At 42.9% G+C, this 13,103-nt stretch overlaps 1 protein-coding gene across 1 annotated transcript in view; it reads left to right on the forward strand.

Moving 5' to 3' along the window:
- Nucleotides 1-13,103, forward strand: part of THBS2 (thrombospondin 2) — a 181,694-nt gene that overhangs the window by 89,109 nt on the left and 79,482 nt on the right. The window contains exons 9-13 of the mRNA XM_073627865.1: nt 1-131; nt 825-998; nt 4,534-4,661; nt 10,873-11,025; nt 11,791-12,009. The exon at nt 1-131 is cut by the window's left edge and continues 46 nt beyond it. Of these exons, the coding sequence (XP_073483966.1) occupies nt 1-131; nt 825-998; nt 4,534-4,661; nt 10,873-11,025; nt 11,791-12,009 (805 nt within the window). The remainder of the gene's footprint in view (nt 132-824; nt 999-4,533; nt 4,662-10,872; nt 11,026-11,790; nt 12,010-13,103) is intronic.

The raw sequence follows: 13,103 nt of genomic DNA on the forward strand, positions 1-13,103 counted from the left end.
TTCCGTGACATGTGGAATCGGCAACATCACCCGTATTCGTCTATGTAATTCCCCCAAGCCCCAGTTAGGGGGAAAGAACTGCACTGGATTTGGACGGGAAACAAAAGAATGTGAAGGGGTCCCATGTCCAAGTATGTTTTTAGAACAGTATCATATTTTAAGTAATAGGTTCCATGTTATAAAGCACTGGGTTAAGACCCATTAACTGGTGGATTTTTTCTGGCCTTCAGACAGTGTCCATTGCTCCTTGCTTTTAAGCCAGTGTACATGGATGTTTGCACGTATTTGAGATGCATCTGTCATGCAGAAGCCATTTAGTTTTCAGGAAAATAGCAAAGTGAATGAAAGTAGTGAAGTTGGTCATATACAGATGTTAGAAAGATCAGACCTTTTGAAAAGCTAAACAAATGTTGGAAGATTCCTTTTTCACTCAGCATGCATATCCACTTGACGGGCAATCTCCCCACAGGCAGAGAATAATGATTTGTTTGTGCAGGAAAGAACAGTGAAATTTTAAATGCCTGAAATGTTCCAGCCAGCTGGATCTGTATTGTTTGCTACCTCAGTGTCCTTAAGAGAAAGTCCAAACCACAAACACAAGGAGGCCTTTGCATAATTGCACTTATGTAATCCATATTCTGCAAAGTCTCCTACAATGTATGTAAAGTGTAAGAGAAAGGTTCTTTTCCTGTGCAATGAAAAGGAATGTGAACATTTTGGCTAATCTTATCAAATTTTGTTATATACATTATCAGTATAGCCATGCCATAGATAAAACACACTAGGTTAAAATTATACTGTTTTTCCTTTTTTTTTTTATTCAGTTAATGGTAAATGGGGTCCTTGGTCACCATGGTCTAGCTGCAGTGTTACCTGTGGAGGAGGTCTGCGAGAGAGGTCCCGTATTTGTAATAACCCTAAGCCACAATATGGAGGGAAGAAATGTGGTGGTGATACAAAAGAGAAGGAAATGTGTAATAAACAGGATTGTCCAATTGGTAAGCTATTTAACCATCATTGTCCTATCAGGAGAAAACCAGCCTATGTTAATTTGAGATCACCTACTAGTTGTTTTTTTTTAAGCTAATGTAGATAGCATATGCCATTTGCTGCTGTATCTGATGTAACACATATTTTACTATGATATTCTGTCGTAAAAAATAGAACCTGTGATGACAAAGTAACTCAAGCTGATTTTTAGTGAGTTTCTGAAATTTCGCTGTTTTGTAACAGCAGCAGAACATCTGCTTTTATAAATTCCAGTCTCAGAAACAACATGTTTGTAGCAATGAATGCCAGAGTGTGAACATTATAGTAGGCTTCAATGCATTTCCTGAAAAATCATCAGCTGGTTTTAAGAGTTTGGCCTACTGGGAATGTCAAATATAGTGACTGTAAATTTACTTTGCGAAAAGCCGACAAGAAAGTGCATAAAACTACTGCTTCAGGGTAGAAACCTTATATTTCCTAGCTACAATGTTAAATAACACTTAAATAAACAAAAAATATTACACACTGATGGCATATATAGCCTATATGAGAGGCATTCAAATTGAAACAATACAAATTCTGTGATAGCAAATGTAGAAACATGGGCACGTCATAAACGTTATTGTAAGGTAGCTAGGGATCTGGAAGTTACAGATTTACAGGCTTATTACAGATTTTTCCTGTTTCAGATGGAGGATGTGGGCTAAATTCCCCATGGGGTCTTTACAGCTGGGGAGATTTTTTGCCCACCTCCACAATGGCTGCCAAGCTACTACTGTATCTGATAGTAAAAGCTTAGGGGTTGCTTTACTAAAGGCAAATAGGCTTTTCATTGTGTAAGGAAATGGAAATGTTCCCTTAGATCAGTGATTTTGGTGAAAATTCACCTTACCAAATATACCCAATTGCATGCAAGTAAAAAAATCTGTATTTTGTATTTTTGCTTGCAAATGTTTGAATGATGGGAGTCAGTAGAGCTTCACCACATTCACTAAGCTAAAGGAAAAGCCCCTTTCAAAGTGAACAGCTTATTTGCCTTCAGAAAACCAAACCCCTAGTGTGTACCGCTTCAATCAAAATGGCAAATTTTGTTTGTGTTGAATTGCTTTTTATTATGTTACTTTAAAGTATAACATGATTGGTAAGGTCAAACAAAATACCCTCAAAAGCATCCAGCTCCCAAAACAGCTCCAAACGTGATCTGTTGTGCCTGCCTTTAAGACTAGAAATGCAATGCCTGTGAACCTAAAACTGTAGATCTGATCAACTGCTATATATGCAGTTTCTAGGGATGAGCTGATGGTTTGAACTGAACTTTGGCTGTTCGGGTGAACGCCCAAATTTTTGCCCATTTGGCCAGAGGCAAGCATCATTTATCTCTACTGCTGTCAATGGTTCCTAAGGAAGAAGCGGATGCTGCCATCTGCTGCACCCTTAGGATCTGCCATTGACACCACTAGAGAAATCCCCACCACATAAACAAAGCATAAGCCAAGGATTTTTAATCTTGGTGTGTCAGTGAGCAGCGAGAATCATGAATGATGATGAATTTACAAAAGAGGACTTTTTTTTTTTTTTTTTTTAGGAATTGTCAAATATTTGTGGGTCATTATTTCTAGGCTACTTGTTTTTTTATTTTGAATGAGTAGGGGTACCCCTCATTCACTTAAGGGGTGGTATCTGGGGGTCCCTTTATTTTTACAGGGGGCTTCCATATTCTGATCCCCTATGTTGAGGGCAAGTTGTCTGGTATGGTTCTTGCTCATTGTCCCCCCTCCACCTTTCCTGATCAGCTAGGTTTCATGTTCAAATTAAGGGGCTAGTAGGGATTTTTTAGGATAACCTCACACTATTTTTGTTTTTTTGTCTGAGGATTCCCTTAATATCCACTTCCTGGGGAGGAAACAATACACATTTTTTTTCATTCTTGGAATGTAGGATGTGCTACAGTAAAGGGGATATTTACTATTTTTCTGACAACCCTTTGCCTATTAGCACAGAAAATGGGCATTTTAGATGTGACAGACTCGGCTCTCATTGATTTAGAAGGAGTTTGGGTTCTGCATCTAAACTTTGCAGAACCCTGTTTGAATGGAACCCAGGGCATGTTGAATCATCCCTAGTAGTAACCACAAGCAAACAGTTGGATTTCACCGTACATATTTTACAATAGTTATTCAAATGTTACTTCCTGGTTGCTAGCTAACATATTAAAGCACTGTAGTAACAGTATCTACTGCATTTTCCCTTAAAATGTAAATAAACCCTTAGGGATAGTTCGCACTAGGAATCACACAGGAATGAGCAGCATGTTCTTGTGCGAGTCACATTTTGTTCAATGCAGTGCGATTTGAGCTCATTCACTTTGAACTGGCTCTAATCGCACTGAACCACACTGCACCACACCAAAAGTAGTGCATGCACTACTTTTGGAAACGTACTGCAACCGGAACTCATGGTACTTCTGTACCATGAGATCTGGTGAAGGCTGCATTTGCGACCTGCATTTGGGGTGTCATTAAATTAACATTGACACCCATTGCAGGTCGAAACTGCAGTGCATTTTGAACGCAGTGTAGGAAATGCACACATGATGTGAATTTCCAACACCATGTTCTAATGTGAATGGGGCCTCAATGTATTTTTCAATATGCCTCACTGTATACAGTTTCCTTAAAGAACATGTTACTTTAAAAAAAAAATGGATCCTGTCCCTTTAAAGCATGTTATACAGCACAGTGCTTGTGATGTGTAATTTGGCCCCCTGTATCACCTGAGATACCTGACTGATCCTGACATTTTCTACCCTCCCCTCTGTAAACTGACCACAGTTCATCACGACTGCTGAGCCCTGACACCGTGGTCAGGTTACATGCCCCCATCAGCCGCTGTGTCCTGTCTGCTCTCCTCTCTACTCTCCCCCCTCCCCTCCCTACCTGTCAGCTTGTGACAGTGCCTGCTCCTCGTGCTGCTGAAATAACATGTATATTTTCATATTATCCACTCTGTGTCCTAATCTTGTGTCCCCCTGTGTGTGTGATTTATAAAATAAATGCTGATTATACCTAATTTTAGAGTGCCACCTGGGGCTCACATGACTGGCCAGCTCTCTCCTCCTCTCGTCCCGACTGACGTCAGCGGTGGAATCTCAGCCCTGCCCGCTGCAGATGTCAGGCGGGGTGAGGAGAGAGCCGGCCTGTCATGTAAGCGCCGCTCTGAAATGAGGTATAATCTACATTTTTTTAAATAAATCACACACATAGGGGGACACAGAATTAGGACACAGTGTGGATAATATAAAATAAGTCAAACTGGCTTTACAACCACTTTAAACAAATCTTTTTTGTAAACTTTTTACAAAGTTTATAACCTGAAGATCCTGCCAGTAGCAGCACTTTCTGCGGCAAGCTGGCAATGAACAATACTGCCTCACATTTGGCAGCAACATTGTCAGATTGGGAGCTCCTTTAGTTGACTGAAAGACAGTCCAACAGACAACTGTTTGTTTTTTGCTACAGCTGATATTATATTATGTTTTTACAGATGGGTGCCTATCAAATCCTTGCTTTCCTGGAAGTGAATGCAATAGCTACCCTGATGGATCTTGGTCATGTGGAGCTTGTCCAGTTGGTTACATTGGCAATGGGACATTTTGCGAGGATCTAGATGAGGTAGAGTATAAAGGAAAATATATAACGATGTAAAGCTCAGAACATATCCAAAAATGTGCCTGCTCTGCTGATGGCTAGCAAAAAAAAATGCCACTCCTAGAAAGCAATAACCAAATTATATATCAAATGTCAATATTGTTACTACTGGAGCAGGACAGGCGTGTCCATTATCTTCACTTATATTTACAACCGTTATTGAACCAGCACAATACATTAAAACATACATCCAATTTTTAGAGGAATTGGATGGAAGAGCATAAAATAGGGCTTTATGCTGACACCATTATTTTGATAGTTTCTAACCCTACCGTATTGCTTCCAAAAATTCTAACCACTCCCACTACTTTTAACAATGTTTCATATGAAAGAGTTCATGAAATGACATCTGAAATATTAGGATTGAATTCTTACCAAAAAAATACCAATTTCTATATCTCAACTCAAGAGAACTGCAAGCAATGTAATATTTGGTATCCAAATGCCCCTATGAAATGCCCTTAGAGAGCAGAATTGTGGCTTTAAATGCTTATCCTATGAAAATTGCTTTGTACTTTCCATATTTTACCAATGCTACTTTCCAAGTAATTTGTTTTACACGCTCAGAAGTATCTTAATCAGTATGTATGGCACTACAAAAAACACAGAGGCCAGTTTGCTGTTCTTTCTTAGTATGAATACCCTGTAGGAATTGGACTTCCCAGCCTATATCATTGTTACCAGGTAACTCTTTTAGATTAAGTTAGGTACTGGTGGTCTCCTGACACTGATAAACTGTGGTCTGTAATGGAAAGACAGCACCTGCCATGTGGCAATTAAAAAAAAAAAAAAAAGGTTTTTATAACCCCTAAATAGGTAAGAAATATTACAATTTCAGTCTCTCTATGGTTAACACCACTATTGAAGCTTGGAGGAATGCAGATTCCTGCTCTCCACCTTGAACGTGTACTAAGAGGTGTCTGGTACATTGATTCACCTCATTTGAAGGACTTTTTGAAAAATGTAATGGTTAAGAACATCAAATACAGCCAACGTGTTTTGGGGGAAAAAAGCCTTGAGCAGTAAATGTTAATAAAAGCACAACAGAATGCACTAGGGGGAACTGTGTTAAAACTTGATGAAGACTTTAAGTCTCCCGATGGCACGAAATCAGCTCCCACTGTTCTAACCATTAGGATTCTATATACAGTATAGAAAGTACAACACTCCATACAAAATGTCCAAATACTCCAATTCCATTCCAGCACTGTATCGGAGATATTTTTGTGTTACAGGGTCATTCAATCATATCCTATAATACTGCATTCTTTACTTTATCTCTTTGTTAGACAAAACCATTCATGTCAACAACAATCTTCCCATAAGATTTTATGATATTTTAGGCATGTTATTTACCTGTAAAAGCCTCTCTTGTGTAGACCTTTAAAAGCCTTGAGACTACTGCTGAGCACTGTCAACTTGATGTGATGTTAGCATTCCCAAGCAGACTCAGGGCTGTCAGTCAAGTGATACTCTGTTGTATTTACCTTTGCTTCTTTCCATGGCAGCTACATATATAATATTTTGTATTTGCTCTTCAACCGGCAACTACATAAAAGTTAATGCAGGTAGGTAAAGGGAGGGGCAGAGATTCTGGGCCAGCACAGACTGTATTTAGACCTTCCCAAAAGAGAACAGGGCTATGGCTTGCGAAGAGGGAGAGGGATGTGCTAGAGAGAATGTACTCTTTCAGAAGTAGTCAAATTGTCTAGCCATCTCAAAGGCACATTGCAAGTGAATTAAAAAATGGAAAGACATCCTTCAAGTTAGCATTTAAAATACTTGATTTTTCTTTGCATTCTCCTGCAATTTGTTTGTTAGTGTCTAAGTCAAGGTAAAAATAGGGCTGTCCTATATCTGAATTTTTAATGTCCAAGCCACCTCCTGTAAACCTGTTTCTAATCTGCAACTTATCTTCAGTAATATTTTGAATGGATAAATATAGAAACAGTAACTTTCTGACATGTTGTTTGTTGTCTTGATTACCTCTTTGTGTTAATTGCATTTTGTCCTGTGGCAGTAATAATGTCAGTGATTGCAAACCCTCATTTTTTTAAAATAACAAACATATCATACTTACCTCCACTGTGCAGCTCGTTTTGCACAGAGTGGCCCCAATCGTCCTCTTCTTAGGTCCCCCGGCGGCTCTCGAGGCTCCTCCTGCATCAGATAACACCCTCAGAGAAGCACTCTCCTGAGGGGGTTACCTTGCGGGCGCGCTCCCAAGTCCAGCGTTTGCATCCATGGACACGAATGCCGGACTCGGCCCCGCCCCCGGCACCTGCATCATTGGATTTGGTTAACAGCAGTGGGAACCAATGGCTGCACTGCTATCAATCTATCCAAACAAGAGCCGGGACCTCATGGAGAGAGGGAGAGCCCATCTCCGCCGAGTGAATAAAGGGGCTCAGGTAAGTAAAATGGGGGGGCTGGGGGGCCGGTCACTGCCAGGTGTTTTTTCACCTTAATGCATAGGATGCATTAAGGTGAAAAAACACAAGGGTTTACAACCCCTTTAATTCAATATTGCTTTCTGTTTTTACCCTTTTCCCACTATTGATACATAGAAGTTTAAAGACATGGAGAAAAAAGAAATGTAATTGTTAAAGTGACTCATCTGTTGTCACTTGGCCTATAAAGCAAACATCATTAGTGCAACTAATGCCGCGTACACACGATCGGACTTTCTGACATACTTGTTCCGGCACACTTTCCAACGGACTTTGTCCGCCAGGTGCGCCGGAGTTTAAAACGGACGGACTTGCCCACACATGACCGGACTTTCTGGCGGGCTATGTCCGCCCGTCTTTCCGACTGGAATAGAATAAAGTGTGGTGCTGCGCTAATCCCAATGAGATTGGTGTGTATTAGCTCTGTGCTCGTGAGTGTCTTGTAGTGCACCCAGATTTAGTCTCTGCAACTGTAACAGAGCAGTAAAAAGATGACCTAATGTGACAGTTGAATCCTTATGTGCTGATGGTGTGTATAATCAAAAAATTGTAGTATAGATACACAATAAATAGTAATAAATATAACGTGCAAAGTGATTAGTGCTTAAACATCATGATAGCCAACATAAATGTATGGGTGAATAAATATAGCATAAATAAAAATCGACCAGACGCCCCTACAAGAGAAGCGATCTGGATAGGACCATATTCCCACCATCCTCCATTACAGATTATACCCATGGTCTCTACAAAGGCCTCCATGCCTCTAAGTGGCTAAACGCGATTACCCCATTACCCTCAGGTAAGGGGCCACTGCCCACCAATGTGCACATTGTTGCATGAAGACTGACCACTATTGTCACCCATGTTTAGCACGGAAGTCATTACACGTTTTATGGACTTTGATTGATTGTTGGTCGCCGCAAGGAGCACTGCACCTGATAATATCTTGCACGCAGATTTGCATGCATATTTATGAACTTTTAGCACTTAGTCACATTCAACTTGCACTGGATGCACTTTAGGTATACATGCACTTATGAATGTGTTGATTTATATTTAATTAAGTGAGTTGGCGACTGGTGATAGTTTGAGCCAGCTGCGATTTTTATTTATGCTATATTTATTCACCCATACATTTATGTTGGCTATCATGATGTTTAAGCACTAATCACTTTGCACGTTATATTTATTACTATTTATTGTGTATCTATACTACGATTTTTTGATCATACACACCATCAGCACATAAGGATTCAACTGTCACATTAGGTCATCTTTTTACTGCTCTGTTACAGTTGCAGAGACTAAATCTGGGTGCACTACAAGACACTCACGAGCACAGAGCTAATACACACCAATCTCATTGGGATTAGCGCAGCACCACACTTTATTCTATTTCTTTTTATCTGGGAACAGGCTGTACCCCATCCGATGTAGGCTGCTTTTCCTTGTCTTATTGAAATTGGGTTTCCCCCCCTCCTTACTCCCTAACCCCATTCACAATAGCGCAGGAATACCTCATAATTATTTTACGTCTTTCCGACTGACTTCCGCAGGAGTTACGGCGGACTTTCAGAATGAACGGACTTGCCCACACACGGACAAGTCCGTTCATTTTGAACGTGACTCAAGTACGACGGGACTAGAAAAGGAAGTCAATCTTGCCGCTTTTATCGGCGAGATTGACACCTTGTGAGCCCCGTCGCGGGTCATACCAGGCCCTTAGGTCTGGTATGGGTTATAAAGGGAATCCCCTATGCCGAAAAAACGGCGTGGGGTCCCCCTAAAGTCCATACCAGACCCCGATCCGAGCACGCAGCCCGGCTGGTCAGGAAAAGGGGGTGGGGACGAGCGAGCGCCCCCCCTCCTGAACCATACCAGGCCGCATGCCCTCAACATGGGGGGTGGGTGCTTTGGGGGAGGGGGGCGCCCTGCGGGGCCCCCCCACCCCAAAGCACCTTGTCCCCATGTTGATGAGGACAAGGGCCTCTTCCCGACAACCCTGGCTGTTGGTTGTCGGGGTCTGCGGGCGGGGGGCTTATCGGAATCTGGGAGCCCCTATAATAAGAGGGCCCCCAGATCCCGGCCCCCTACCCTGTGTGAATGAGTATGGGGTACATGGTACCCCTACCCATTCACCTAGGGAAAAGCGTCAATAATAAAACACACTACACAGGTTTTTAAAATAATTCATTAAACAGCTCCGGGGGGTCTTCCTCCGGCTTCGAGGGTCTTCTTCCAGCTTCGGGGGTCCCTCCGGTTCCTCCTCTCCCGGCGTCCGGTTGGTTCTTCTCCGCTTCCTCCAGCCTCTTCTCCCGGTGTTCTAGTTCTTCTGCCGGCTCCTCCGCTGTCTTCAGGCCGCTCTTTTGCCAGCGGAGGTCCAGACTTCTGGGCTTCTTGTCTTCTTCCCTCTTCTCTTCTCCAGATGTTGACACAATGCTCTCTCCGGCTGGACCTCTCTCTGAGCGTTCACTGGGTGATGTTGACCATGCCCCCTAAAACGTCACAGTCCCAGCATGCCCATTATAAGGTGGCGGGGTCTCTGCCTATATAAGTCACAACGGAGCACTCAGAGAGCAGTCCAGCCGGAGAGAGTGTTGTGTCAACATCTGGAGAAGAGAAGAGGGAAGAAGACAAGAAGCCCAGAAGCCCAGAAGTCCGGACCTCCGCTGGCAAAAGAGTGGCCTGAAGACAGCGGAGGAGCCGGCCGAAGAACTGGAACACCGGGAGAAGAGGCCGGAGGGAGCAGAGAAGAACCAACCGGATGCCGGGAGAAGAGGAATCGGAGGGACCCCCGAAGCCGGAAGAAGACCCCCGAAGCCGGAAGAAGACCCCCGAAGCCGGAGGAAGACCCCCCGGAGCTGTTTAATAAATTATTTTAAAAACCTGTGTAGTGTGTTTTATTATTGATGCTTTTTCCCTAGGTGAATGGGTAGGGGTACCATGTACCCCATACTCATTCACATAGGGTGGGGGGCCGGGATCTGGGGGCCCTCTTATTATAGGGGGCTCCCGGATTCCGATAAGCCCCCCGCCCGCAGACCCCGACAACCAACGGCCAGGGTTGTCGGGAAGAGGCCCTTGTCCTCATCAACATGGGGACAAGGTGCTTTGGGGGGGGCCCCGCAGGGCCCCCCTCCCCCAAAGCACCCACCCCCCATGTTGAGGGCATGCAGCCTGGTACGGTTCAGGAGGGGGGGCGCACGGTCATCCCCACCCCCTTTCCTGTCCGGCCGGGCTGCGTGCTCAGATCGGGGTCTGGTATTGATTTTAGGGGGGGGCCCGCGCCATTTTTTCGGCATAGGGATTTCCCTTTATAATCCATACCAGACCTAAGGGCCTGGTATGCCCCGCGCTCGCCGCAATAGGAAATTTTTTTTTCCTATTTCAGCGAGCGCGAAATGCAATACCCTGCCCTTGTGTCGTATCTGGTCCGTTGGACCAGCGTACAGATGAGCGGGCTTTCCGTCGGACCAGCACACAGACGAGCGGACTTTCCGCCAGAAACTGAGTCAGACGGAAAGATTTAAAACATGTTTCAAATCTAGGTCCGGCGGGCTTTTGGGAAAAAGTCCGCCGGAAAAGTCCGCCGGAGCCTACACACGGTCGGATTGTCCGGCGGACTCTGGCCCGCCGGACCAAGTGTACGCAGCATAATTGTTTATTGTATTTACTATATGCTTGCCAGTAACAAAAGTCTATTGCTTCTTCTTTATTGATAGTGTACACTGGTTACGGATGTTTGCTTCCGCCTGGGTGGTGTCCATCGATGTGTGAACACAGATCCTGGTTATCAATGCCTTCCTTGCCCACCTCGCTACAAAGGCAACCAACCATTCGGTGTTGGATTAGAAGTTGCACAGAAAGACAAGCAAGTGAGTGAGCCTTAAATGTAAACATTTTTTTTTTAAGTAGGAGGTCAAAGGGCAATCTGTCTACAAGATATTTAGTCAGTTGTGACAGATTGGGACACATGACCTAATGAATGGCTGGTAAGAAAATCTTCTCGTTTCCCCATTACTAACCATTGGGGAAAGTATGGGCAAGCAGGAGAAAGACTTTTCTTATGAGGTCAGATTGACTTGTTGAAGGTAGCTGACACTTGGTCATTAATCTCCACACTCTGTTTTAAAAATCCTTCAAGGAATTCTAATAAAAAGCATCTGTCAAAACAATATCAGATTATACATAGTTGCTATCAAGAGTGACAGGTCAGCAGTGGAATGCATGGGCAAAAAGACTTTTCTAGTGGATGAGACTGGAATGTAAAAAATTTCAATAATTGTGTTCTGTCAGTTTTTACAGAAAAAAAACTGTGGAAGAAAGAATATTTCCGTTAAAAATGCTTCTACAAAGTTATCAAGTAGCTTGACAGTTAATAACTTAACTATTGCTCATTATAATTTCCCTGCTCTTCTCCTCTAGTTTCCTAGTCCATTTCTATTTTTCTTGCCTTTTACCTTCTCTTAGTACAAGTAAAGAACATGTAAAATAGTGATCCATTATACAGACATACTTCATTAGTCTTTACTTGCAACCCAGATGCTATTTTGTGTCTCTTTATGTTATTGCTAATGCTTTTTATAATATATACTTAATTCATTTGTGATTTAAAACATTTTATCAAAATCTTTATTTAGGTATGTGAGCCAATAAATCCATGCAAAGACAAGTCTCACAACTGTCACAAGTTTGCAGAATGTATTTATATTGGCCACTTCAGCGAACCATCTTTCAAATGTGAATGTCGCACAGGCTATGCAGGTGATGGCATCATTTGTGGAGAAGACTCTGATTTGGATGGCTGGCCCAACAATAACCTAATCTGTGCTGCCAATGCTACTTATCACTGCATCAAGGTAAGAATTGAAGAGCTTTATGATTGAGATTTGCAGCAATCTGTTATCTTGACACCTCTGCATCTGCATGGTGACTACACTTAAGTGGGGTAAACACTATAAGAAAATCAGGCGAACGATCGTCCAATTTTCCTCTTTGTTTCACAGCAAGTCGGAATGAGGAAAGAAATAATGTACGAAAATTCTCATATGACAAAGGCTTTTTTTTGTTTATTGTTTCTGATGCATTCTTTCGTTTCTGATTTTTTTCTCGTATGGAAATCATAGGAAAACGGTACACATTAAATGAAAATCGTTCATTCTGTTCCCATACGAGACAAATTTTGGAGTTTGTCCCTTTGGAAATTTTCATTTTCGAAGGTCGGAATCGGCTGTCGAAAGTTGCGCACACAGTATCATAAAATCGTACGATTTTCTTGTGAAAAAAAAAAGAATATTGTACGATCATTCCTCGGATGAAAATGTTCGCCCGATTTTCCTATAGTGTGTATGAGGCTTTAGGTCAAGCTGCAAAGCACCAATTTGATTTGTTTTGCTTAATTAGACCATTCAGGATGTCAATATCATTTCAAAGACTTGATGCTGTTAGATAGAAAGAAGCTAGAGAGTAGGATATACTTCCGGAGCTGGTTCATGACCTGTTGGGGGCTGGGCCGCAGGGCAGGGAGTTGGCAAGTCACAATGCGGATCAAAAACTTTCTGGTTTCTTCCCCTCCACGAGAGCCGCTCTTCCCCATAATGGCGGTGGAGACCGAATCACCAGTGTCGACCCCTGACCTCTAGTGGTGGGTCTGGCAATACAGCAGCAGCACGGAGGTCTCATAATGGACCATGCAGGAGACACCCTGCAGTCAGGCCACTCCACATCTTCCACTCAGTGCGGCTACAATGAAGGGCTATTATATTCAATTGCCATACAGCAAGGCGTAAGTGTTGGGCGAGCAAGTGATGCTCCGCCCCTGTCAATAAGTGGTGGCTACTCTCCTCCTCCTGACACCCTGGGGCACAACAAACTCATGGATGCAGGAGCCTGGTGATCTGAGGTTCTCAGTGAGCTCTGTGCAGTAATCCACTTACTGATAAATTTTCCATAG

This window comes from Aquarana catesbeiana, linkage group LG04, assembly GCF_042186555.1.
Source record: "Aquarana catesbeiana isolate 2022-GZ linkage group LG04, ASM4218655v1, whole genome shotgun sequence".
Taxonomy (NCBI): Eukaryota; Metazoa; Chordata; class Amphibia; order Anura; family Ranidae; genus Aquarana; species Aquarana catesbeiana.